Below are 25,588 nucleotides of genomic sequence, written 5' to 3' on the forward strand. Positions count from 1 at the left end.
CCTCGATCCCGCCGCCCTCCTCCTCTTAGCCCAGGCCCGAGCAACTCCTTCCCAAGGCGCCCGTGCATTCCCCCGCCCCAGGCCCGATCTGCCCCGCCTCCGTGCTCGCGTCAAGCGCCCGCAGCTCCCTGTGTCCGCGCACCTGCTACTCCGCCTCGCCGTTCCTCCTCAGGAATTGCCGTCGTCGCGCGCCTAGGGTCGCCACCCGAGCCGCCCCATGCCTCTCCCCTACCGCCGGAGGTCCTTCTCCCCGCTGGTGCCCGTCCCCGTGCCGCCGCCAGCAGCCGTTCACCCCGCCGCCTCGTCCCTCGCCTCGCCCCTCATTCTTCCCGGGCCGCTCCGCCTCGTCGTGGCCGCCGTGCTTCCCTCGCCTTCGGCCCCGCCGTGCAGCCTCGCCGCGTCCCTCGCCGCCGTTCGCCCTCGTACCTCCTCCTCCCCATGGAATCGAGCTGCTGCTGCTCGCGGTGCGCCGCCCCGACCTCCTCCCCTGGTGTGCGCCCCTGCTGCCGCCGTCGTCATGCCGCTGGCCGTGCCGCTGCCTGCTGTTGCTGCGCCGTTGCTGCTGCCTTGTTGTGCATTGCTGCTTGCTCTTGCTCCTGCTGCCATACCGTCGTCTTGCTAGTTGTGCTGTTGTGCTTGCATTTTTGCTTGCCTGCTGTGCTGCCTTGCCTGATTGCTTGCTAATAGGTGCTTGAAGATGGTAGCTGTTGATGTTTGCTAGGTGATGTAGCCGGTTGCTAGGCTAGTTGCTGTAGCTGCTGCTGTAGCTCGCCGCCGCTGCTTGCCGTATTGCTAATTGTTGCCTGCTTTGCTGCTAGCCGAGGCTAGATGATGCTAGCTTGCTTGTTGCCGGCTGCTGTTGTAGTAAGCAAGGTAGTTGATAGTTGCTAGCTGCAGTTGTTGCTTGCTAGCTAGCTTGCTGCCGATGCTAGTCGAAGCCTGCTGGTGCTAGATGTTGCCGCTTTTCGTTGTGCCGCCGATGCACATTTGTTGTTGCTGTTGTGTCGCCTGCCGTCGCCGTGTGCACCTTCCCCGCCGCCATGGAATCGACAAGTTCGCTGTGTTCAACGACTTCCTCGACGTCGCCGAAGACCCGTCTACGTCCTCGACGACCCCCGGAACGAGTTCGACTACCGTCGCCGAAGACCAAGAACCACGACGCCGAGCGAACGACTACTGTCGACGAGAACGTGTATGACTACTTCCACGACGTGCGCTACGACCTGAACCGCTCCGATGTGCACGCTCCGAAGGTATAATGTTGAGACGTGTCGTGTAACGAATGCATGTTGTATGAGTTGAACCATATGTATGCGCCTATATTTTGCCCGTTGCACGTTGTCCCTCTTTTGTTGTGCCTCGACACATGGGAACCCGATCTACGGGATCACCCCATCTTTATTTACCGTTCCCGCATACGCTTCATATACGTTGGCACGATATCTCGTTGTGTTATCGGGATAGGAACGTTGCCGTGGCATCGTTTCCGTCTTGCCGCCATGGTTCCCTCTCGCTCGCCGTGGCGATACTTGTTTATGTCTCTTCTTGCTGTGGTGTTGACGAACTCTCATGCATGACGCATTCATGGCATACACATCTTGTGTTGCATGTTTTTGTGCCGTAGCTCCGTTCTAAGTGTCGCGTGCTATCGACTAGTATTACGGGTAGAATCATCGCTTCACCCCTTGCCATGTTAATAACAACTTAATATTGCCGTGTAAATAATCGGGAGTGAATTAAATAATTAATCGTGGAGTTTCGTCGATATGCAACCCGTTGCATATCGAGCTTCACTTAATGTGTAGAGTTTGCTTGAGGTGAATTGCCATGCCATCCCTTGCATTTTGATCTGTTCATGCATCATATTAGGTTGTGCATCATGTTGTGCATCGTGTGGTGAATATTTGTGTTGATGTTTGTTTCCGGTTTGTTCCGTCTCGATAGAGTTTCGCAAGCGTGTCGGAATGTGAGGACCCGTTCGACTACGTTGGTTCGCCGACATCTCTGAGATGTTCTTCTTCCAAGCGGGATCTCAGGCAAGATGATCATTTCCCCAGATACCATTACTATCATTGTCATGCTAGTTTTATCGCTTCTATCGATTATGTCTCGTTGCCTACCACATGTTAAATATCAGCCTCTCAACAATGGCATGAATACCTTCAACCTGTTCGACCTAGCAACCACTGATTGGCTATGTTACTGCTTGCTTAACCATGTTGTTAGCGTTGCTAGTTGCAGGTGCAGATGCTTCCATGTGAAAACATGGGTTCCTTGTTATATCACCATATTTAAATGCTATTTAACTTAATGCACCTATATACTTGGTAAAAGGTGGAAGGCTTGGCCTTTCTGGCCTGGTGTTTTGTTCCACCTTTGCCCCCTTAGTTTTTGGCTACCGGTGTTATGTTCCATAAATGAGCGCTCCTAACACGTTCGGGGTTGTTATGGGGACCCCCTTGATAATTCGTTTTAGATTAAGACTGGTCTGGCAAGGCCCAACTTTGGTACTACATTTGCCTAATCACTAATGAACTGCATAGGGAGTAATTAACCCGAGGATAATTTAATCAAACCCCCGGGCTAGTGCTCCTCATGAGTGTTGGTCCAAATTGGCTGACTACGGGGCCACCGCGGGGCAACCCGAGGTTTGGGTCTCCTAGTGTGATCCATCCATCGTGTCCTGAGAACGAGATACGCGGCTCCTATCGGGATCGTCGACACGTCGAGCGGCCTTGCTGGATTAGTTTTACCTTTGACGAGATATCTTGTGCATCGGGATTCCGGTGATGCTTTGGGTAATCTCAGAGTTGAGGTTTTCCACTAGGGAATCCGACGAGATCGCGAGCTTCGTGATTGAGGATTTCTATGCGGCTTGTGGTAATTTGTGATGGACTAGTTGGAGCACCCCTGCAGGGTTAAATCTTTCGGAAAGCCCTGCCCGCGGTTATGTGGCAACGTGGAAACTTTGTTTAACACTGGTTCTAGATAACTTGAAGTTAACTTAATTAAAATATGCCAACTATGTGCGTAACCGTGACTGTCTCTTTCATGAGTTCCTTCTCCGATCGAGGACACGGTGGGGTAATGTCTGACGTAGGTAGGTGTTCAGGATCATTCATTTGATCATCACTAGTTCACGTCCGTTATGCGTAGATCTTCCCCCTCTTATTTCTTGTACTCGTAAGTTAGCCACCAAATAAATGCTTAGCCGCTGTTGCAACCTCACCACTTAACCATACCTTACCCATTAAGCTTTGCTAGTCTTGATACCTTTGGAAATGAGATTGCTGAGTCCCCTGTGGCTCACAGATTACTACAACACCAGTTGCAGGTACAGGTAAAGGTTACTTGACGCGAGCGCGTTGATTGTTCATTTGGAGTTGCTTCTTCTTCTTCATCGATCTAGGATGGGTTCCAGGCCGGCAGCCTGGGATAGCAAGGATGGACGTCGTTCTTATTTTTCTCGTTTGTTTTCGTCTGTAGTCGGACCCTGCTCTTACTCTTGATGATTATGTAATGTACTGATGTGACTCTGATGTAGCTTGTGGCGAGTGTAAGCCAATTCTATATATATATATATCTTCTTTTCAGTACATGTACTTCTAACGATATCCATTCTTGCGACACGACGAGATGTGCTTCTATCCCTGACGAGGCCTTCGTGCCAAATTGAGGATAGGGTCGCATCTTGGGCGTGACATCTTACCAGAAAAAAATATTCAAAAAGTTTCGTGGCATTTGGACTTTGTTTGGTATTGATATTGTGCAAAGTAAAAAAACAAGCGAAAAACAACGACTGACACTCGGCACTAAGTTAATAGGTTGGTCCCAAGAAATGATATAAAGTTGCTACTAAATGTATATATAACATCCAAGATTGATAATATAACAGTATGGAACAATCAAAAATTATAGATATGTTGGAGACGTATCACTCACGCGGGGATGAAAACAACGCTCCAGCAGCCGCGCAATAAAGGTGTGCGCGGTAAAAATGCGGCAGCGCACTGGGAAAACTGCATCACGCGCAGTATATTTGGTGCACCCGCTCCAGCGTGCTAAACAAAACATATCGCGCACGCAAACCTCCAACCGCCATTGATCGCTTTGCATGCGCCTGCCTTCACTCCATCCCGCGCCTCCGTCGGCGATGGCGGACATGCCAAGATCCCCTCGACTCCTTCCTATGCCCGTGATACATCAGCCACCACCACCGTCACCGCCGCAAACCCTTGTGCAGGGTGGACCTCCGATTTCACCATCGACGGAGCATCCAGTCCAAGCACCGGTCTCGCGTGCATCCTTTTCATGCCGCTCCGAACGAACTCTCGGGGTGGCTTCACGCCTCCTCCCACCTCAAAGCCACGGAGCTCCGTCATCAAGCGACCGATGGGCAGCGGCGGCGGTGTTGACGCCGGCAGGCCAACAGAAGAAGAAAGTGGCAGGGAGGAAGAAACCGGAAACGCCCCTAGCCCCGCTTTCACCACCGCCGTTGGAAGAGCGTGAGGAGTCGCAATTTAGTGCGCCGGTGGCCGATGTCCAAATGGTGTTTGATGAAATGCCTGCAAGGTAAGATTTTTTTTCTTTTCTGTTGTTGCTAGAGATGTGTACATATGAATAGTTTGATATAGTTTTCTTTGTCATACTTTTGTAGTTAATACTTGAATGATGATGCATATTTGTCAACTATGAGTGTTGGCTCCAACAATTCTCATTGGTCTCAAACCAACAAAGTGCATCAACATGATCATGAATATGAAGTGAATGAGAATGCTAAGGGTATGGTTGATGCACCGAGAGGAAGGGCGTGCAACTACACCATGGATGAAGACATCTAGCTACGCAAGACATGGTTGAATGTGCCTATGGATGCCAACGTTGGGGTGACCAAACTAGAGATATGTATTGGGATTGGATGAAGGGGTACTTTGATGCAAAAAACAAGAGTGGAATTGAGCGCACCAATAGCTCTCTTCGCTCCCATTAGTCGACGATCAACAGAGATTGCCAAAGGTGGTCGACGGCAATGTTATCGGTTGACAAGATAAACCCAAGTGGCACTAATAATAGAAATAGGGTAAGTGTCATTTCTTTATGTTCCATGTTCATGCTTCATCTTTTGTTTTTCAAGTGGTAACTTGTTCTTTTGTTTGTAGCACAATATTGCACAAAGCTTGTTTTGAGAAGAAAAGAGACCAAGAAATGCAAGGTTAAGAGAGGGAGAGCATTTGTGTTGCCCCATTGCTACGAAGTGTTGAAGTATGAGGAGAAATGAAATAAACGTGATGATGAGGAGGAGACCAAGAAAGCAATGTTGATGCGGTGGTCTTAGATGATGATGAGGAGGAGGAGGCATCAAGTGATGACGCCAAGAGGAGCCCTACACCAAACTCGGTTGCCTACTCCAAGCCAAAAAATACCAAGTGGAGTTGCAAAAGAGAATAAGAAGAAGGAAGGATATGATGACATAAAGAATTGTATGGAGGCTATTGTGATGGCAAGAAAGGAAGCAAATGAGAGGAGATCGGCGGCCGAGTAGAGGAGGGTGGTGGCCGAAGAGAAAAATATGGCATTGGAGGAGAAGAAATTGGCCATGGAGGAGCAAGCTGGAATGTTGGAATATGAGAAACACCTCTTCTTCATGGACACATCTAAATTCGATGGTAGGCAAAAGGAGTACATCAACCTTTGTCGTGATCAACTCTTGGCCTAAAAAAATGATGGGCATGGGATGCATGGGAGATACCATGGGAGGCTTAGAAGGCATGGAAGATACCATGGGAGGCTTCGGAGGCATGGGAGCTACCATGAGAGGCTTCGGAAGCATGGGAGCTACCATGAGAGGCTTCGGAGGCATGTGAGCTACCATGGGTGGCTTGGGTGGCATGGGAGGCATGGCCGACATTGGAGCACCTACCGGAGGCATGACCGGCATGGGAAGCATGGGAGCACCTACGCGAGGCATTGGATGCATGGCCGGCATGGGAGATTTGGGAGCTACCATGGAAGGCATGAGTTTTGGCCCTCTCATGAAAGATACGGGAGCATCTCGTATGATGCCTCATATGTCTTTGGAGATAATGCGAACATTGTTCGAGGTTTCAATGACACGGATGTGCTGAAAGATGATGAAGAGGAGGAAAAAGAGGAGGACCGGAATGATGAAGAGGAGGAAGAAGATAAGCAAGAAGATGGAGCATGATTATTGATGTTTCATTCGTTTGTGTGAACTTATTTGTTATAAACTTGCTTGTGGTAGATGATTTTGAACTATGCCATGAATTTTGAACTATGCTATGTTGCTCAACTCATCATTTTGCAAAAAAATATTTAAAATAATGTAGTTTTTTGTTCATAAATTATTCATATGTGTCAAGCGGCTGGACACGCGCTGTGTATTTTACCACGTCTGCTGAAACGCTACAGTGGCGCGCTAAATTTTACAACATCTGAAAAAGATATCACATGTGTGCACGCAATAATTAGCCACAGCAGCTCGCGTTTGTTAGAACTGCTCTAAGGACAAATACAAATAGGAGGTAGATGTTGCGTCGTTTGAGTAGGGTTTTAACATCCATAGGAGACACATACCCGACACTGCATAGTACAGTAACATTTGCAGCACTAAAGAGAACTACGATACTACACTAGATAAGGTTCTGTTACAGCTAACTGCTGAACAGCTGATACATACCACAAGTGCAGAAAGCTAGACTACCTGAGAAGCTACTCTACTTCTTTGCAAAGTAGGAAAACAGCGACGCTTGCCCATCCTTCGGGCCCTTCTCCTTTTTCCTCGCAGGGGTGACTGGCGATCTCCCGCTCTTCTCCATCTCCGTCTCCACCTCGACTCCGGCATCCTCTATCTTCCTCTTGATGCCGAAAGGATCATCAGGCAACATCCCATCTTCTTTCTTAATACCTTCATCAGCTTTATAGAAATCTTGCGGATCCAAAGTGGCGGGTTCGTTCTTAACTACTGCACTTGAAGCACGTTGCTTCTCTGAAGAAGCCTGGTGTGCCAGCTCTGTTTTGTTCAGTGGGGTTTCACCAGAATCATCATCACACTCCTCTTTCGCGGTCTTGAAGGATTCTGTTCCTGTAAACTCTCCCGATGCCTTCTCCGGCTTCACTGATGCGGCTGCTTTCTTGGTGAAGAAATTTGAAATTGGCTTTTCACTGGGTCCTATTTTCACCTGCAATTTGGCAAGCAGCAGAAGAAAAGAAAACAAAAATCATTGCACAATTATCATCTGTATAAATTGGGTGGTACAACTGTGTCTACCCAGTAGAAGTACACTGAAGGAATTTTACTACTACTGTACTGAAGCAATATTAAGTAGTTCAAAAACCAGTTAATAGTGCTCAAGATAAACACCTAAACAGTAGTATATCTCAGATCACATACAACTAAAGAGCAAGGGGAACATTTATCAAGCATCTCATTTCGGCACACAAGAAACCCATGGGTCCTTCATTATGTACACCAGGGAAATTGCATGTTTAATGGATAATCAGTGTACAGCAGTGGAAATCAGCATTTGTATGCTAGGTCAATGAGGACTAAGTATCCATCTGTTAGCTAGAGGGCGACTTTGCGCCCAGCCCGCCTGTGTTCAAGGCTTGGCCTCTGTGCTGCTCAGGGTATTTCTCTTCAAAAATATGACAGGTACTACAGCATGTTGTTGGTCTAGTATTTTTTTTATGCTACTCAATAACATATTTCATGCACTATAGAACATCCATAAATATTTGAAGGTTGTGTCATCTTAGTATTTTTAAAGTAGTGTGTTACTGCAAGCGGGAACTACGTGCACCGGGCTGCCCTCTTTGCCCTTTTTAGTTACCCTGCCAACATTAGGCAAGGGCAGCAATACAATGTATAGAGCACAAAGTGTAGCACCTGTCACAGTTTAATCGCAAACAATAGTAATGCCCAGTGTATCAGACATCAACAAAAACCAATACAACATACTAAGCATAGTTTCCTACCTCTTTGATGCAACCAGGACCCTGAAATGATGTTTTACCCATTGCAGTTGTCACTGGATACCAAACCTGCAGAAGGGATCAATTAAATAACATTAGAGTCATGCTATCAGAAATTCAGAGTGACGATCATTTTGGTCCCACGAATTTGGCTAAGGGACCACATTGGTCATTTAAGTTTCAAAAGGCACAAATAAGTCCCTAAAATATGTCCTTTGAGTGAAGGACAATAAGATTACAAGGTGAAGATATAAGATACAAGATGCAAGCTGCTTGTAAACATGGCCAAAGAGGACAACATGTCCATCACGGCTATGGCATCTGGTCCAGCAGAATTCTCTCCAAATCTGCCACCACCTCACCCGTTCCCCATCCATTGTCGTAAACTAACAACAACAACACTCTAGGCAAGACATCATCTATGCTCAACAGCTCAAGCAACATATATTGACATGATGCTGTTGCAGGATGCTTTGAATGAAAATACGAGATCAAGAACGACAGTGTAGCACTAAAAACTAAGCCAAAGAACAGAGTCATGTCTAATTTGAGAGGATGGATGAATAGGGGGGAAATGTCAATTCTTAGAGTTGGGAACGAATGTTGTTGACCCAGCCCACCGGCATAGTGGGGCATGCTACCTGAGGGGGCACTTTTACCTAAGATGCAAACCTCACAGACTTGTTTCGCCTGTTTGAAGGCCTAGACCATTAACCTTATATGATTACTCCCTCCGTTCCAAAATATGTGTCGTGGTTTTAGTTAATATTTGAAATAAAACCACGAGACTTATTTTGGAACGGAGGGAGTAGTATTAAATAACCATAAATGTGCTACTAGCTTGATGAAAATGAGAGAAGTTTAGCTTTTGCTTGGAAATGTGTCTCCTGCCGGGTTATAGTACAGAACAAAATGTACATCATTAAACTAGAATTTCATCGAAATCAATGTTGTTCAATCAAAAAAGGTTATTTAGAAAGATGGTCATGTATGTACTGTAACATGATTCACATCATGGACTTACTAAATCAGTTCCTTCATAGGGTACAGTTATTTCTTCCAGCTTCACGGAGCTATTGTTCAACCAAGCATTAGCAGAGTCTTCATCGCCCAAGATTACCGGCATTCTATCTGTCAGCACATGTTAAAGTTTCAAATAGTGCATCTCACAGAAACACCATTTGCAAATAAGTTTCCTATATCTGTTACCAAAATGAGGCATTATCCATTTACCCCTGTTAAATTGCACACCAGCAGAAAACCTTACTAGACCATGGTTCCATCATAAGATGATATATTGGTACTTCACTGAGAACCAACTATCTATCCCCCTTGGTCCTAAACAAGACTTTGAAAAAGGAACATGAAGAAAGCCACTCCAAGCACTAACCAACCAGTGGATTCCCAAACTATCCATTCAGTAGTTCCATTAATCATGAAGTCATTCTAGAGTAGGGCTATATAAAATTTAAGAATGTAAAATAATAGGTGTAGTCAATTATCCAATGAACTTTGAAGCAGTTTCAGAGCAGCTAAAGAGTAGGCGACAGTACATGAATGAACAATCCGAGAACGTGGAGCAAAGACCAAAGAATAGGCAACTAACCATGAAGCCATTTCAAAGAAGTAGAAACATGAGTAGTCAAAATAGTAAATGTATGGAGGGTCTCTCCTGTGAAAAAATAGCAGGTAATATTAGTATTACAGTAAATAAATTATCCTTTAAGAATTAGACTAATAACAGCCTTCACATTTGATATAGAGCAAAGAAGGATGGCTCTCCGCTCCCGCTCCCACCCCGCTCCCGCAACCCACGCCTAGCTTCGCCGCCCGCCAGCCTCCGCCGCCGCTCCTGCACCCCTTCCGGCCGACCCCAAGCCCGCGCATCTCCGCCGCATCTCCGCCGCATCGATGCAGTCCAACCCCGGAGGAGGCCGCAGGCCTATGCTTCCGCTGCCTCGACCCCCGGCACCACGTTCGCGACTGTCCTAATGATGTCCGGTGCCGGCGCTGCCTCGTCCTCGGCCACGCCTCGCGCTCCTGCGGTGGACGCCGCGCCGCCGACGAGTCCCGGCGCGCCTCGGACGCGTCGCGGCGGCCCACGCGCTCGGCTGAGAACGCTCCGCCACCTCCTCGCGGTGCCGCCGCCGACGCCAGAGCCCCCCCCCCCCCCCCGCGGCACACCTCCGCACCGCTCCCCCGCCTCCACCCCCACCCCCTCCGGCCCCAGCCACACCGACGCCATGCGATGGACCTGTGAGGGTTATCGTCACGCAGACGGCGGAGATGGACGACGCCGAGCTCGTCCTCGCTCGCGCAATGGTGGCCACCATCACGGGCAACAGGCCGCGGGTGGCCCCGGCCGATGTGAGTGAGCTGCTGCTGAGTTCGCTGGAGCTTGCCGAGGGCGATTTCTCCGTGCACATGCACCACCCAGAGGACTTCCTCATCCTCTTCTCCTCCGTGGCCACCATGCGCCGGCTCCACGGCGAACACCTCCTCTGCTCGCCCCGGTTCTCGCTCTCCTTGCGGCCATGGTGCAAACTGGCGCATGCCAACGCCGACGGCCTGGGGTACCGCGTTGAGCTCGAGCTCCGCGGCATCCCCGCCCACACGTGGCACCTCGCCACGGCGGAGCACCTGCTGGGCGCAAGCTGCTGGGTGGAGAGGCTGCACCCTCGCACACGGTCGCGCGACGACCTCGCAGTCTTCCGTCTCTCCGGCCGCGCGCATGACCTGCTGGCATCCGGCGCGCCGCGGAGCTGGTCATCGTCGATCAGGTGCCTGGCCGAGCGCCTTCGGACCCTCCCACCATACGGTCTTTGTCATATCCCATCTCCATCGAGCTCACCATGGCGGCGCGGATCAGGGACGCGTCGGACGGCCACCAGGCTGTCGACGACCCAAAGGGGGACGGCGCTGGCGAGGGCGGTGGACGTGGCCCGGGCCACGACCAGGGGACAGCTCCAGGGCGCGCGCGCCGCCGCGGCCGCAAGCGTAGGCGCTACGACGAGGTCCCGTCTGGGCGCGCGGACGGCATGGCCATTGATGCGCTGGCCTGGCGCGTGCGTCGTCCTGGCCGCGCCGATGGCACTGCAACGGCGGCGTCCTGGCCCGGCGCGGCGGCGCCGCCGAAAGGAACCAGTACGGCCAGGCTGGGCATGCTGGCGTGGCCTAGGCAACAGGGACCCACCGAGAGGCGTCATCGCGTCAACAAAGCCCCGCTGAACCGCGTCACCTACGTGCAAAAGGGAGCTTCCCCAGGGGCCCGCGCGCACCCACCTCCCGCCCAGGACAGGACGGGCTCTAGCAAGGACAGACAAAGCTTCGCTTTGGTGCCAGCAAGTACATGCCCAGGGACAGCTGGCGCGCAGCCGCTGGCTACCAAAGCACACGCGCCCTCTGCCGCTCCTGATCCCAACAGCCCCACCACTGCCGAGGCGGATCCGCTCGGGACCGCGCGCCCCCGCGCTCTCCCCGCGCCGGACCAAAACACGACGGGGACCACCGCGGCTTCGGCTGAGCTTGCGCTCGCCAGCCAGGTCTCAGACTCACAGCCAGTCGCCCCCACCCTGCCAGTCTTGCCTGTCGCCTGGTCGGGGCAAAGTGGTGTTGCGCTCATCCCTGCGGCGAGGGTCCCGCATGCTGCACCGGATCAGACGCCGCGGTCATGCGCCGAAACCGCTTTTGCATGTGCGGGAATCAAGGACGCTGATGCTGCTGATACACCCCTGGCGCCTGGGCCCCTGGCCAGTGACCAGCACGCTGCAGAGGCGCCCCCAGCCATGCACACCACCCCCCCCCCCCCGCGCCAGCAGAGCAAGAAGCCCACCCCCCCCCCCAAGAGGCCAGATGCCACAACAGCCCCCAGCAGATTCGCCTTCTGCAGCGGCCTACACACAGCGACCCCATAAGCGCCCCGGTTCCAGCACCCCGCGCGACGGCAACGAGCAGATTTGCCTCCCCCCAATCACCTTGCAACGGCCACGCAACCGGACTGCCACATGTTCTTCTCCCTGGACGTTGGGACAGTTCCTGGCAGCCGCCACTAAGCAGCTCAACGCCACCCTGCCTTCTCCTGGGAAGCGCCCGCGGCCGCCTCTGAACTTCAGTCCACGGCGAGGACGATCTGCGACATCTCCAGCGGCCACTGCAACGCAGCCCAGGACCGAGAGGCGAGCCCAAGTCCAGATTCTGCGTACCCTCGGCATTATCGGCATCGACCAACACATCTCCGCGGCCGAGATGAAGGCCTACAACGATCTGTTCGCTGCACCGATCCGGCTGCCCGTGCTGCAGGCCATGGCCTCCCTCGTGGACAGGGTGATCCCAGTTAGCCTGTCTGCTGCACCAAATGCTGCTGCCTGCGTGCGCTAGCGTCGTCGCTCCTCCTCCGTCGACCCCTTGCTCATGGATCACGACCTGAAAATCGTTGTATGGAATGTTAGAGGCCTTAACTCACGCGCTCGGCGCTGCGCTATCCGTTCACTGCTATGTAACACTCGTGCGGCCATTGTATGCCTCCAAGAAACAAAGATGGCCTTGATCTCGCCGTCTGTAGTGTTGGATACGTTGGGGTCTGAATTTGATGGATCCACCTATCTACCGGCTGATGGCACACGTGGCGGCATCCTCCTCGCTTGGAACACCAGGGTCGTCACAATCTCCGACCTCCAGTTCTCACAGCACGCGGTGACCGCGAAGGTGTGCGTGCCCGGCGGCAACCCGTAGTGGCTCACCACGGTTTACGGACCCCAGAGTGACCAGGACAAATTGGCGTTCCTGCAGGAGCTGCGCGACATACGCACCACCAGACCAGGACCTTGGATGTTGTGCGGGGATTTCAACTTGATATGCCAAGCCTCGGACAAGAGCACGGGCAACGTGAACCATCGCATGATGGGCAGATTCCGCCGCGTGATCAACGACCTCGCCTTGAAGGAGGTGTACCTCAACGGGCGCCGCTTCACGTGGTCCAATGAGCAGTCGCCCCCTACGCTCGTGCGCCTTGACAGGGTGCTCTGCACCACGGACTGGGAGGATTGCCATGCCGACTGCCACCTTCGCTGCCTGGCATCCGTCGTCTCCGACCACTGCCTCCTGCTCCTGGATTGTTCGCCCATGCCCACAGCTCACCGGCGCTTCCACTTTGAGGAGTTCTGGTTGCGCTTAGACGGGTTTCATGACACGGTGGCTGCAGCCTGGAGCTCGGTGTCGGACACTGACCCCTTCCGACGGCTTGTCGGTCGCTTGCAGGCCACGGGCCGCGCCCTCACGAGTTGGAGCGCCAAATCCACGGGCAACATCAGGGACAAGCTCGCCGTCTCCCGTGAGCTAATCCTGCGCTTTGATCAGGCCATGGAGACGCGCACACTCTCGCCCCCAGAAGACTGGCTGCGCAAGCAGCTCAAGATGTCCTACCTGGGCCTGGCCTCGCTTGAGCGCACGATCGCCCGGCAGCGTGCCCGGCTCGCCTCGCTCAAGGACGGCGACGCAAACACGAGTTTCTTCCATCGGCAATGCACCTACCGTCGTCAGAAGAACCGTGTGCACAGCCTGCTTGTGGATGGGCAGACTTTAGTAGAGCACGACGAGATGGCCGAGGCTGCATATGATCACTTTGACGGGCTGCTCGGCACCGCAAACGACCGAGCACACACGCTAGACCTCGAGCACCTCATTGAGCCTACTGACCTAACGAGCCTCGAGGCGCCTTTCAGCCCAGAGGAGATCTGGGAGGCTGTGAGGCGCATGCCCGCACACAAAGCACCAGGACCGGATGGCTTCACCGCGGAGTTCCTGCGCGCTTGCTGGGCCATCATCAAGCACGACATTCTTGAGGTTTTCGAGCTGCTATACGCCCTGTGAGGGCGTGGATTCCACAGGCTGAATCAAGCGCTGCTCACCTTGCTGCCGAAGCGCGCCGACGCCCACAGGCTGAATGACTATCGGCCGATCTACTTGATACATATCGTGGCGAAACTCTTCGCGAAGGTGCTATCCTTGCGCTTAGCCCCGAAGCTGGACTCCCTGGTGAGCCGATATCATAATGCATTCATTGCCGGGCGCACCCTCCACGACAACTTCGTCGTAGTCCGGCAATCTCTAAGGCTGCTGCACCAATTGGGAGCTCCGAGAATCATGCTCAAGCTCGACCTCACCCGGGCTTTTGACTCCATATCTTGGCCCTTCCTCTTCGAGACCCTGCGCCAATATGGGTTCGGAGCAAGGTTCCGGGAGTGGCTGGCCATTCTGCTCTCCTCGGCCAGCAACGGGTCCTTCTCAACGGAGTGCCTGGTGTTAGACCTTTCAGCCTGAGCATTGATAGTTGTGGATGACACTAGGAGAGTTGGGACAATTTTCGTTGGTTTATTTCTCACACAATGCCATGCCAACCTGAGGGGTTGGGGATACATATTTATAGGCTGCTAGCCAGCCAAGCATATGCTAAGATGCTAGTCTAAGATGCTAGTCTAAGATGCTAGTCTAAGATGCTGCTAAGATGCTAGTCTAAGATGCTATCCTAACTGCCAGTCCTTGATGGTCAAGGATTCTATCCTAACAGCCACAAGGACCATGTGCTGCAGCCCCACAAAGGACTATGTGCTGCAGCCCCACAAAGACCATAGTACATAGACTTATCCATCATTCTCCCCCTAAGTCTTATACGTCGTCTTGTGGGAGAGTCGAATCATCCCAATCCTGGAACAGAGTTCGAGGAACTTGATCCTCCCAAGAGGCTTGGTGAGCAGGTCTGCGAGCTGGTCCGTGGTGTTGATGTAGCTCGCCTCGATGCTCCCTTCTTCCAAACAGCTGCGGATGAAGTGATACCTCAGTCGGATGTGCTTGCTCCGTTCGTGGAAAACGGGGTTCTTTGCCAGGGCCAGGGCGGACTTGCTGTCCACCAGGAGCTGCACCGTTCTGGTGTCTCGGACGAGGAGATCACCAAGCAGTCGAGCGAGCCAGAGCACCTGAGTGCAGGCGGTGGAGGCCGCTATGTACTCGGCCTCACAGCTGGACAGGGCCACCACCTGCTGCTTGACCGATTGCCAGCTCACGAGACACTTGCCGAGGAAGAAGAGGATCCCGCTCGTGCTCTTGCTGGTGTCGATGTCGCCGGCGTGGTCGTTGTCGCTGTACCCGACGAAGTGTGCCGCCCCCGGACACCTAGGGTAGTGGAGGCCGTGGTCGAGGGTCCCTGCCACGTAGCGGACGATCCTCTTCACTGCCTGCTGGTGCTCCGACGTCGGTCGCTCCATGAACCGACTGACATAGCCGACGGAGAATGCCAAGTCCGGCCGTGTGTGGGCGAGGTAGCGAAGGCTCCCCACAAGGCGTCGGTACTGCGTAGCGTCCACTTCCTCCGTCGTGCTGTCGCGGCTCAGTTTCAGCCTCTCCTCCATCGGAGTGAGAGCTGGGTGGCAGTCGGTGAGCCCAGCTAGCTCAACGATGCGCTTGGCATAGGCGGACTGTCGAAGCGCGATCCCGGAGTAATCCTGGTGCACCTCGATCCCTAGATAGAAGGAGAGGAGCCCCAGATCACTCATCTGGAAGGTGGCCTTCATGTCACCAAGTCGTCAACATAGACGCCCACCAGCAGGGCATTTCCTCCACTGCCCCGTCGGTAGACGGCCGCCTCATGCGGGCTTTGCTCGAAGCCCATCTTCTTTAGCGTGGAGTCCAGCTTGGCGTTCCACGCCCTAGGTGCCTGCCGTAGGCCGTAGAGAGCCTTATGCAGGCGGAGTACCTTGCCCGCCTAGCCAGGGATCGCAAATCCCGGTGGTTGATGCACATAGACTTCCTCCTTCAAGTCGCCGTTGAGGAATGCCGACTTGACATCCATGTGATGGACACGCCAGCCCTCCTGGGCAGCTAGCGCAAGGAGAAGTCGCACGGACTCCATCCGTGCCACGGGAGCGAAAGCGTCGTCGAAGTCGACTCCTTCATGCTGCAAGAAGCCTCGGGCCACCAAGCGAGCCTTGTGCTTGATGATGGCGCCGGCTCCATCCCTCTTCAGCTTGAACACCCACTTAAGGGTGATTGCGCAGTGACCACGAGGGAGGTCAGCGAGCTCCCAGGTGCGGTTCTGCTCGACTGCATCCATCTCCAACTGCATCGCGGCGCGCCATGCCGCGTCTTTCTCGGCCTCTGCAAAAGACCGAGGTTCGCCATCCTCACACGCGAGTTGTAGCTGCGCCTCCAGGTCGCGTGGCACCAGTCCCGGCACCGGCTGGTCGCCGAGTAGATTATCCATCGTACGATACCGTAGCGGTTCGCCGCTATGATACGCGTCGATGCGCTCCTCGTCGTGAGTGAGCGGGGAAGCGAACTTCATCGGGTTGTGCTCTGCGTGAGCTGGTGCTGATGAAGACGAGCCCGGAGTGGTGACTGTCGGGGCTGGAGTATGCGGCGTCGCCGGTTGTGGTGCCGTCGGCGTAGCAGGCACCGGAGTCGATGTAGTTTTGGGGGCTGGGGTAGACGTGCTCGGCGAAGAGGAGCTGCTTGCTCCCCCAGCTTCCTTGAAGTGGACGTACTCGACAATGAAGTCGTCATACGTCGGCGTCGAGCCGTCGTCCACCGCCTTGTCCCATTTCCACCCTCGCCCTTCGTTGAACACGACGTCTCGCGCCGTGGGCACACGCTGTGTCTCTGGGTCGAGGATGCGGTAGGCCTTTGAGCCCTCCGCATAGCCGATGAAGACTCCCGGAGTACTCCTGTCGTCAAGCTTGCCGATGTGGCCAAGCTCTTTGGCGAACGCAAGGCAGCCAAAGACCCGCAAGTGAGAGACCGCCGGCTTCCGCCCATGCCAGGCCTCGTACGGCGTCCTGCCGTCGAGTGCCTTAGTAGGCGAGCGTTTGAGGATGTAGACGGCCGTTAGCACCGCCTCTCCCCAGAAAACAGCCGGCATCCCTCTCTGCTTGAGGAGAGCCCGAGCCATCCCCACAACCGTCTGGTTGCGCCGCTCGACGACGCCGTTTTGCCGCGGGCTGTACGGCGCGGAGTAGTGGCGCTGGATGCCCTCATCAGCGCAGTACGACGCGAATTCAGCCACCGTGAATTCGCCACCGTTGTCAGTGCGCAACACGTGCAGTTTGCGGCCGCTCTCCGCCTCCACAGCAACTTGCGCACGCCTGATGGCGTCCGGCGCCTCTCCCTTACTGCCGAGGACCATCACCCACATGTAGCGAGAGAGGTCGTCGACGAGCAGCAGGAAGTAGCGTCGACCTCCTGGTGTGGCTGGCGTCACCGGGCCGCACAGATCTCCGTGCACGAGCTCCAGCCTCTCCTTGGCCCGAAAACTCGCCTGCTGGGGAAAGGGGAGTCGTCTCTGCTTCGTCAGCACACAGATGTCGCAGAACTGCTCCACATGGTCGAGGCATGGCAGGCCTCGCACCATCTCCTTGGCACTTAGACGCTTCAGGGCCTCAAAATGAAGGTGCCCAAAGCGCTCATGCCATTACCACGCCTCGTCGTCCCGACGGACAGCGAGACAGACCGGTTGTGCCACCTGCACATCAAGGACGTAGAGTCGATTTTCGCCTCTGGGTACCTTGGCGAGAAGGCGACACTGGCGATCCCAGATGCGTAGGACCCCATGCTCAATCAGCACGCGTGAGCCGTTCTCATCCAGCTGTCCCAAGCTGATGATGGAGTTCCTTAGCGCGGGGATGTAGTAGACACCGGTGAGCAGCCGGTGCTCTCCCGTCTTGGTGGTGAAGATGACGGAGCCGACACCCTTAATTTCCACAGCTGAGGCATCCCCAAACTTGACGGAGCCTCGCGCGTCGGAGTCGAGCTCGGCGAAGAATTCCCTTCGACCGGTCATGTGGTGGGTGGCGCCGGTATCGAGGCACCACCCCGCAGTCTTGTCCTTCCCGGAGCCATCGCCGAGAAGAGCGTGTGCTTTTGGCTCGTCGAGGTGGAGGGGAGCCTTTGCGACTGGTGTCGCTGAAGGTAGCTCGATGCTTGCATGCGCCATGAACAGAGCCGTCTCCTCCTCCGCCGCCTGTGCGACGTGAGCCTGGCCTTGTCGTGGTTGGCGACACTCATTGGCCCAATGGCCAAGCCGGCCACAGTTGTGGCAGCTGTTGTCCTGTGCCGGCTTGGGCTTGCCAGCGACGTCGTCCTTGGCGCCTCCGCGGGCGTCACCTTCGACACGTCCTTGTGCCTTGTCGCCCCTTCGCGCCTTGCGCTGCTTGCCGCGCTTGCGGCCGCCCGTCGTGGAAGAAGGCTCCCCCTTCTTCTTGTCACCAAGGCTGGCATCCCACTGCTCCCGAGTTAGGAGCAGCTTCCCGCCGGTGGTGATGGGCCCCGAGGGAGGTTGTGGCTCATCGGTGTCGACGACCTTGAGGCGACCTATCGCCTCCTCGATCGTCATCGTGGAGAGGTCCAGCAAAGACTCGATCGAGCGAGCCATCTGCTTGTACTTCTCGGGAATGCACCGGAAAAGCTTCTTGACAGCTCTCTCCTCGGTGTAGGTGGCATCGCCGAACTTCACCATCTTCTGCAGTAGAGTGTTGAGACGGAGAGCAAAGTCATCAACGTCCTCACCTGGCTTGAAAGCCATGCTCTCCCACTCCTTACGAAGTGCCTGTAGTGTGGACTTGCGAGCACGGTCGCTGCCGATGCGTGCCGCGGCGATGGCGTCCCAAGCCTCCTTGGCAGTCCGCTTGTTGGAAAGCGAGAACTGCATCTCAGGCGGGACTGCGGCGATGAGGGCGTCCAGCGCCCGTCGATCTTCTTGGTGGTCGACGTTGCTGTCCTGGACTGCCTCCCACAGCCGCCGCACCTGGAGCCTGATCTTCATGATCGCGGCCCACTCGACGTAGTTGGTTTTAGTGAGGGTAGGCCACCCAACACTGGGACCAACATCCCTGACCACAGTCCGGACCTCGTAGAGGCCGCGGTCCTGGTCGTTGCAGCCGCCGTCGCCGTGCGCACCTCCACCTGGAGCGCGGGCGTGCTCGGCTGCCCACTGCGTTGTCCGCTCTTGCGCCACTTTGGCGCGGTCTGCGTCGGCGCCGTCGTCCGCAGGCGCGGAGCCGTTGGAGCTGCCGGAGCCGACGCGGAGTGCCTTGGCACCCGTTGTAGCCTCACGTGCTGCCTCCGCTGCTGCTGCTGCTTCTACCTCCGCCCTGGCTGCTTCTACCTCCGCTCTGGCTGCTGCCAGCTCCGCTGCAGCCAGCCTTGACACCCTTGCTGCCGCAGCAGTTGCTGCTACAGCTGCTCGCTCACGCTCCTCTGCCACGGCGCGCTCGGCCTCCTGCCGGCGCCGTATGCTCGAGGTAGCCGTGTGCTGAGAGCAACCTGCAGACATGGCTCGCTGCAGGGGGGCTGTTGCGTGAAGAGGAGGCTGTTGCTGACGAGTTGCTGCTCGACAGTCCGGAGGGAGGGAGGTAACTAGGGGCAGTCGGAGCAGCTGCTGCTACCGGCTTAGGCTGCTCAGCTCCCGGTGAGAGAGGTGAGCAGGAAATGCTCAGGGTGCAAGATAACGAGGCTCTGATACCACTTGTTAGACCTTTCAGCCTGAGCATTGATAGTTGTGGATGACACTAGGAGAGTTGGGACAATTTTCGTTGGTTTATTTCTCACACAATGCCATGCCAACCTGAGGGGTTGGGGATACATATTTATAGGCTGCTAGCCAGCCAAGCATATGCTAAGATGCTAGTCTAAGATGCTAGTCTAAGATGCTGCTAAGATGCTAGTCTAAGATGCTATCCTAACTGCCAGTCCTTGATGGTCAAGGATTCTATCCTAACAGCCACAAGGACCATGTGCTGCAGCCCCACAAAGGACTATGTGCTGCAGCCCCACAAAGACCATAGTACATAGACTTATCCATCACCTGGCCCACCGATATGGCACCGCCGCGGGCTGCGCCAAGGTGACTCGACGTCTCCGCAGCTATTCGTCCTGGCCGTCGACACCCTCAGTCGCCTCATGCAACGAGCGCTCCAGACCGGCATCCTCCGGAGCCTCCACCCCTCTCGAGAGGTGCCGGCCATCTCACTATACGCCGATGATGTGATGTTGTTCTGTCACGCCACGACCAGTGAGGTCAGGGCAGTGAAGGGCATCCTGGGAGTCTTTGGTGCCGCCTCAGGCTTACACGTAAACTACGGAAAGAGCTCCGCCACGGCACTGCATGGGGACGAGACGATCGCCACAGTGATGGAGACCCTGGGTTGCCAGACGGCGGACCTGCCCATCTCATACCTGGGCATCCCCCTCTCCACACGCCGCCTCTCCGCTGCCCAGATGCAACCACTCGTCGACAGGGTGGCAAGCCGCCTCCCGTCGTGGAAGGCGTGGCTCATGAACAAAGTTGGGCGATTGGCGCTCGTCAAATCGGTGCTAAGCGCCATTCCCACGCACCAAATGCTCGCCCTCGCCCCCTCGAAAAAAACACTGAAGCAGCTCGAGAAGATTCAGCGAGGCTTCCTTTGGGCAGGACGCCAGGCAGCTCACGGAGGGCACTGCCACGTGAACTGGCGCCGGGTATGCCGTCCGATCGAGTTTGGTGGCTTGGGAGTCCGTGACCTCGAGCGCACAGGGCTAGCCCTTCGGCTCAGATGGCTATGGCTCTCGCGGACGGACTCTGGTCGCGCTTGGCATGGCCTGGACATGCAGTTCACCCCCGAGGAACACGGCCTCTTCCATGCCTCCACCACCATGCAGCTCGGAGATGGAACCACAGCGCTCTTCTGGGAGGACCGATGGCTGCTCGGCCTCTCCATCCGCGAGCATGCGCCCGCGCTGTACATGTGCATCCCCAAGAGTCGCAGGAATTCCCGGACGGTGGCGGCGGGTGTTCACGGCAATGCTTGGGCGCGGGACATCCGCGGCACCCTTGGCCTCCAGGAGATTGGGCAGTACCTCCAACTCTGGATGCTGGTGTCCCGCGTCACCCTCTCCCACGAGCCAGACCAGCTGATCTGGAAATGGACAGCCAACGGCAGCTACTCAGCTAGATCTTGCTATCAGGCCACCTTCCACGGATCTACCACTAGTCGCCCCTGGAAGCTGATATGGAAGGGCTGGGCCCCGCCGAAGGTCAGATTCTTCCACTGGCTAGCCAGCCAGGACCGCTGTTGGACTGCGGAGCGCCTCGCCCGCCATGGCCTCACTCACCACCCTCAGTGCCTCTTCTGTGATCAAGAGCCAGAATCCATGCATCACATGCTGCTCGCATGCCCATTCGCGAGACAGACCTGGCACGGCATCATGTCCTGGCTGCGTCTCCCGTCGCCGGTGCCCGACCAGGACGCCACACTCCACGACTGGTGGCTGCGGGCTCGTGATGCTACGCCTCCACTGCTCCGCAAAGCGTTGGCCTCCGTAGCGCTCCTGGTCCCATGGATGATCTGGAAGCATAGAAATGCTTGTGTATTCGACCATGTAACCCCTTCCTTAGTCGAGCTAGACGCCGCGATAAAGGACGAGTCCAGGAATTGGGCTAAGGCAGGAGCCAAAGGGCTTCGAGTCACCCTGCCTTCCTCCTGGGACGTCCATTGATCCGCTTGTAACACTGATGTACTGGCCTCTTAGGAGGATGTTCTCCCCCTCCCTTTTCAATACAATGAAACGCAAAGGCTTTTTGCGTTTTCTCGGAAAAAAAAACAGCCTTCACATTTTTATAATTCAATTCTAACAAATTGGCACAATTATACATCTGTGAACAACAGAAAGCAAAATGAGATACATAAAAAGGAAAAGGCAGGCCACAAAAAATCAGAAAAGAAACATAATTACAAAGTAATGTACTACTACAAAACATCAATAGTGTGACAACTTAGCCAATGTTATATACTCCGTATTTGCTAGTGCCTTACTTTCAAACTAAAGATATTATAATATGTAGTGTTCTACCAATGTCCAGACGTCCAGGTCATAGCTTATCCACCCTTCCCATGCAACAATTGCACACTTGATGCATTAAATTTTTAAAAAAAAGAGATTATTCATGAGGGTAGTACTTCAAGTTCGGTATAAAATATACAGTTTGAAATTTTCATTATCGAATTCCTTCCTACTGATAATGTCTACACCGCGAGGCACATTAAGATAACAAGAAAAAATTCAATGTAGTCACAAATTCTTCCTGTCTCTAAACCAATTATGATCTACTCCCTCTGTACCAAAATATATGTCGTTGAAGCAACTGTAGTTCAACTTCTCCAGCGACATATATTTTGGTATGGAGGGAGTACATATCCGTGACTACAACCGCGGATATGGATATTAAAAAAATCTTAATTATGGGCCCAAATAACTGTATCAATTGGCTGGATAATTTTGATCTACTTTAACTAGTTTGTGCTTGGTCAGAAACACCTGAAGAAACAATCTCTCCTAACAAGCAAAGCAATTATTCTTATCTCCATCTTCCAACTGACAACACCAAGCCGGTGAACAGCCACATTGATGCTATAGTAGTCACTAGCTATTTGTCTAGAATAAGTTACAAAAGGTGTTAGCAGAAAAAGTTCAGTCGCAGTAACTCCGAAGGATTGAATCACAGGAACAAAATGAAGGGAGACAGCTTTGAACCTCACCATCTGGAAATTAATAATCATGATACTAAAAAGTAGTAATATCAAGTTCAGCTGCTGTTATGCATATATAATTGAACTATGTAGAGAGTGTGATCACCAAAACGCTAAAATTCAAACTTTCAGTTCCATAACACCAGTGGCATTCAAGATACAAATACAACGGAATGTGTAAAAACCAAGTATCCTAACCTTCTGAGTTTGTCCAGGTGTCAAAGAGGGCAGCAAACACAAGAGGTCTCTCATCCCGGAAATGAATGTAATATGGTTGCTTTTTGGATCCATCCTTTTTCCACTCATAGAACCTGAACCCCATACAAAACACTAATGCATTATTAATACAAGAATTTAGTCACAAACTATCTTTACAAAATGAAAAGTTTGTTATCATTCAAGTGCTTACATCAATTAAAACACGTCTACCTATAAATGAACTAACAACCAAATGCTCTATGCTATAAACACAAACAACCATAAAGGCGGACCATATTAGATTTATAGGATATGGAAGTGTGACATGTAGCAATCAGATATCATGCTAGTTGGAGCCCCTAGGTTGTACTCCCCTCAACTCCGAACTGACAAATCGAAGTTAAGCCTGGTACTTCCGGTAAATCGACAGCAACTAGGGAGATATCCATTACTGCTATTAGTCGCTCGCAAAATAAAGTTAGTCATGAGCTCGCTGCATATGGTCGAAGTACTCCTCGTACTGCAGTTTGGTTGGGCTCGGGTTTGAGCAACATTGTTGTAATGGCACTGGCTGATTTGCCTCCTTAAATTAATAGAATCTCCCTTTCCCCCCGCAAAAATAAAATAAAATAACTTATGATGTTGCCCGTGATGTGCTCATGTGTCTTCAGGGTGGGAGTAACACTGGTACATTTAGCTCAGCTGTAATTATTTTTAGGCTTATAAACATGTAATCGGCACTTCGCTTTTAGCAGCTAATAGTTTTTTCAGGTGAATTAGAACCTACTATTAGAATTTTGAAACTTTTGTAGACATATTTGATAGTTTCAGTGTGTGTGATAGATATTCTGGTTTCCATTTTCCAGTGTTTTTCCTTTTTCAGGGAGCTTCAAGGTTTCAGTTGTTAATCTAGATTGTTGCAAAGCCCCCCAACGTGCTTAACCAAGTTGCACTTTTGTGTGAATAGATTATTGGTGGTTCTGAAATTGGTGAAAGTCTTTAGGAGTAGACCACATGCATCAAGTAGTGGGAAGCTTGTTATCTCCACTTATATGCCCAGAAGACCCGGACCACCTGGGATTCGGAATGAAAGCTGTATCAATTCAGAAGTGTATGTGAACTTGGGATTTCTAATTCAAAGAGGAAATCTGTTTAAATTACTCATGATCTTGATCGAACAAGAATAACCAACCGCGCTATCTAAGCATATAATCTTACGTTACTTTCCCTGCACCCGACTGGTGGCTCATCCATAAGCATCATTGCAGCAGCAGCGCTAAAGTATAAGAGAGTGGAGGGGGTAGGGAAGAAGGGGGGAAAACAAGTGAAATGGACAAAAAAGGACTTCAGAGTAATAACTGACAGGGCTGAATTTCACATCAAGGATTCAAGGTACAAAGCATTCTTCTACAACCCTAAACCTATACCATACAATGTATCAATGGACTTCGGGCTGGGAGCATCTGGGGTCATGCTTAGGATCACAGAGATATAACAAATCCATAAATAGCAGATGCAAATAGTAATTGTCAACCATATGTACATACCCTTCTACTGCAACAAGGCACCTATTCTTGGGGATAAGTCGCCTAAATGAAGCCTTTTCCTTTATAGATTCTGATCTGGCATTGAACTGCAAAACGAAAGCAATCAGTTCATGTAATGCAAAACCAACCGAACATTGAATGGGCATAGAGACATAAAAGAAACTAAGCCCCAAGGCAGGCATGGTCCAATATGCATGCTATGCTAAGGGAAGGTGCATAGTCGGACAAGTGGTACAAATTATACCCCTGGCCTTTTCATTTTATCAGCAGCCTATTGACCCGATCTACCGCATTCTTGTCAAAAAGTGACAGCCAGTAGCAGCTTGACCACCGCACTACAGTGCCAGTGAAGCCCAATCTACGATGCCCGTTCTAATCTAGAGAAACTTGTGCAAAGTCACGGCATATCGTACCATCCTGAAATGGTCGGGCTTGTCGGTCTTGCTTGAGAAGCTGGGGACGAGCCCCCACTTCATGCACTGGATAACCGGGCCTCGCTCCTCCGCACCTCCACCTCCTCCTTCGTCTCCCGCCGCCGGCGCTCGCAGAGTCCCCACCGGCAGGTACGCCCCCGGCGTCACGTTGTACGACGGCCGGAACCTGCGCGCCGCAACCGATAGTCGAATAGCGGAAGAAACGAGAGGCTTCCTACTGGGATAGGTGACCACGTAAGCTCGAGATTCTCCTCTTACCGGTCCATCTGGAGCGTCCGTACGGCGGGGGCGTCTCCTCCTCCGTCGCCGCCGCCTCGGCCGGCGGCGGTGGAGGAGGTGGTGGTCGGGAAGCCAAAGGCCCTGGCTGCCTGGGCCGCGCTGAGGGTACACCTGGCCCTGCCGCACATCTTGGATTACTCTCGCAGGCCGCCGGCCGCCGGGCGCTGCTGTTTGCTGCGGGTGTGCGGTTTGGGGCTTTTGGGGGTGGGAGTCGGCGGCGACGAGGAGGCCAGAATTGGGGCGCGGGAAGGGGAAATGACTAGTTTATTTGGGGCGCCGAAAGGGAAAATAATTAGTTTATTTTGGGTGTGGAGAAAGTAAAACAAAAGCAACTAATTAACCAGCGTTCGAATTATCTCAACATTTTTTATTATTAAAGAAGAATATGCCGTCGTGATAGTTCGATCTCGTTCCGTTCCCACGTACGATCCCTCCTCCACCACCCCCCTTCTCCCCTCGATGCCACTCAAAAAAAAATCTTTACTATCAAAGAAGAATATGTCGTCGTGATGGTTCGACCTCGTTCCGTTGCCACGTACGATCCCTCCTCCGCCCCGCCCCCGCTTCTCCCCTCGATGCCACTCAGAAA

The 25,588-nt window shown here is 53.3% G+C and overlaps 1 protein-coding gene across 2 annotated transcripts; it reads right to left on the bottom strand.

The window, feature by feature from the left end:
• Positions 1–6,485: 6,485 nt before the first annotated feature.
• LOC123402206 (abasic site processing protein HMCES) lies at positions 6,486–25,221 on the bottom strand. Of its 2 annotated transcripts, XM_045096096.1 has the most exons (8): positions 24,979–25,221; positions 24,700–24,886; positions 24,287–24,372; positions 22,740–22,852; positions 9,599–9,664; positions 9,017–9,123; positions 7,996–8,061; positions 6,486–7,199 (listed from the first exon to the last, which is right to left on the bottom strand). In XM_045096096.1, exons 1-8 carry the CDS (start codon positions 25,125–25,127, stop codon positions 6,735–6,737), a joined length of 1,239 nt encoding a protein of 412 aa, XP_044952031.1. In that variant the 5' UTR covers positions 25,128–25,221; the 3' UTR covers positions 6,486–6,734. The 2 variants fall into 2 exon arrangements, with proteins under 2 accessions (XP_044952031.1, XP_044952032.1); XM_045096097.1 differs by lacking the exon at positions 9,599–9,664.
• Between the last annotated feature and the right edge of the window lie 367 nt (positions 25,222–25,588).

This window comes from Hordeum vulgare, chromosome 6H, assembly GCF_904849725.1.
Source record: "Hordeum vulgare subsp. vulgare chromosome 6H, MorexV3_pseudomolecules_assembly, whole genome shotgun sequence".
Classification (NCBI taxonomy): Eukaryota; Viridiplantae; Streptophyta; class Magnoliopsida; order Poales; family Poaceae; genus Hordeum; species Hordeum vulgare.

Excerpts from the sequence above, each read along its gene's own strand:
- LOC123402206 (XM_045096096.1), bottom strand. The coding sequence starts at position 25,127 with ATGTGCGGCAGGGCCAGGTGTACCCTCAGCGCGGCCCAGGCAGCCAGG. Across the intron at positions 9,665-22,739 it reads CACCTGGACAAACTCAGAAG|GAGAGACCCTCCATACATTT; the intron begins GTTAGGATACTT and ends ATTTTTTCACAG. Across the intron at positions 9,124-9,598 it reads TTCTTTGAAATGGCTTCATG|ATAGAATGCCGGTAATCTTG; the intron begins GTTAGTTGCCTA and ends ATGTGCTGACAG.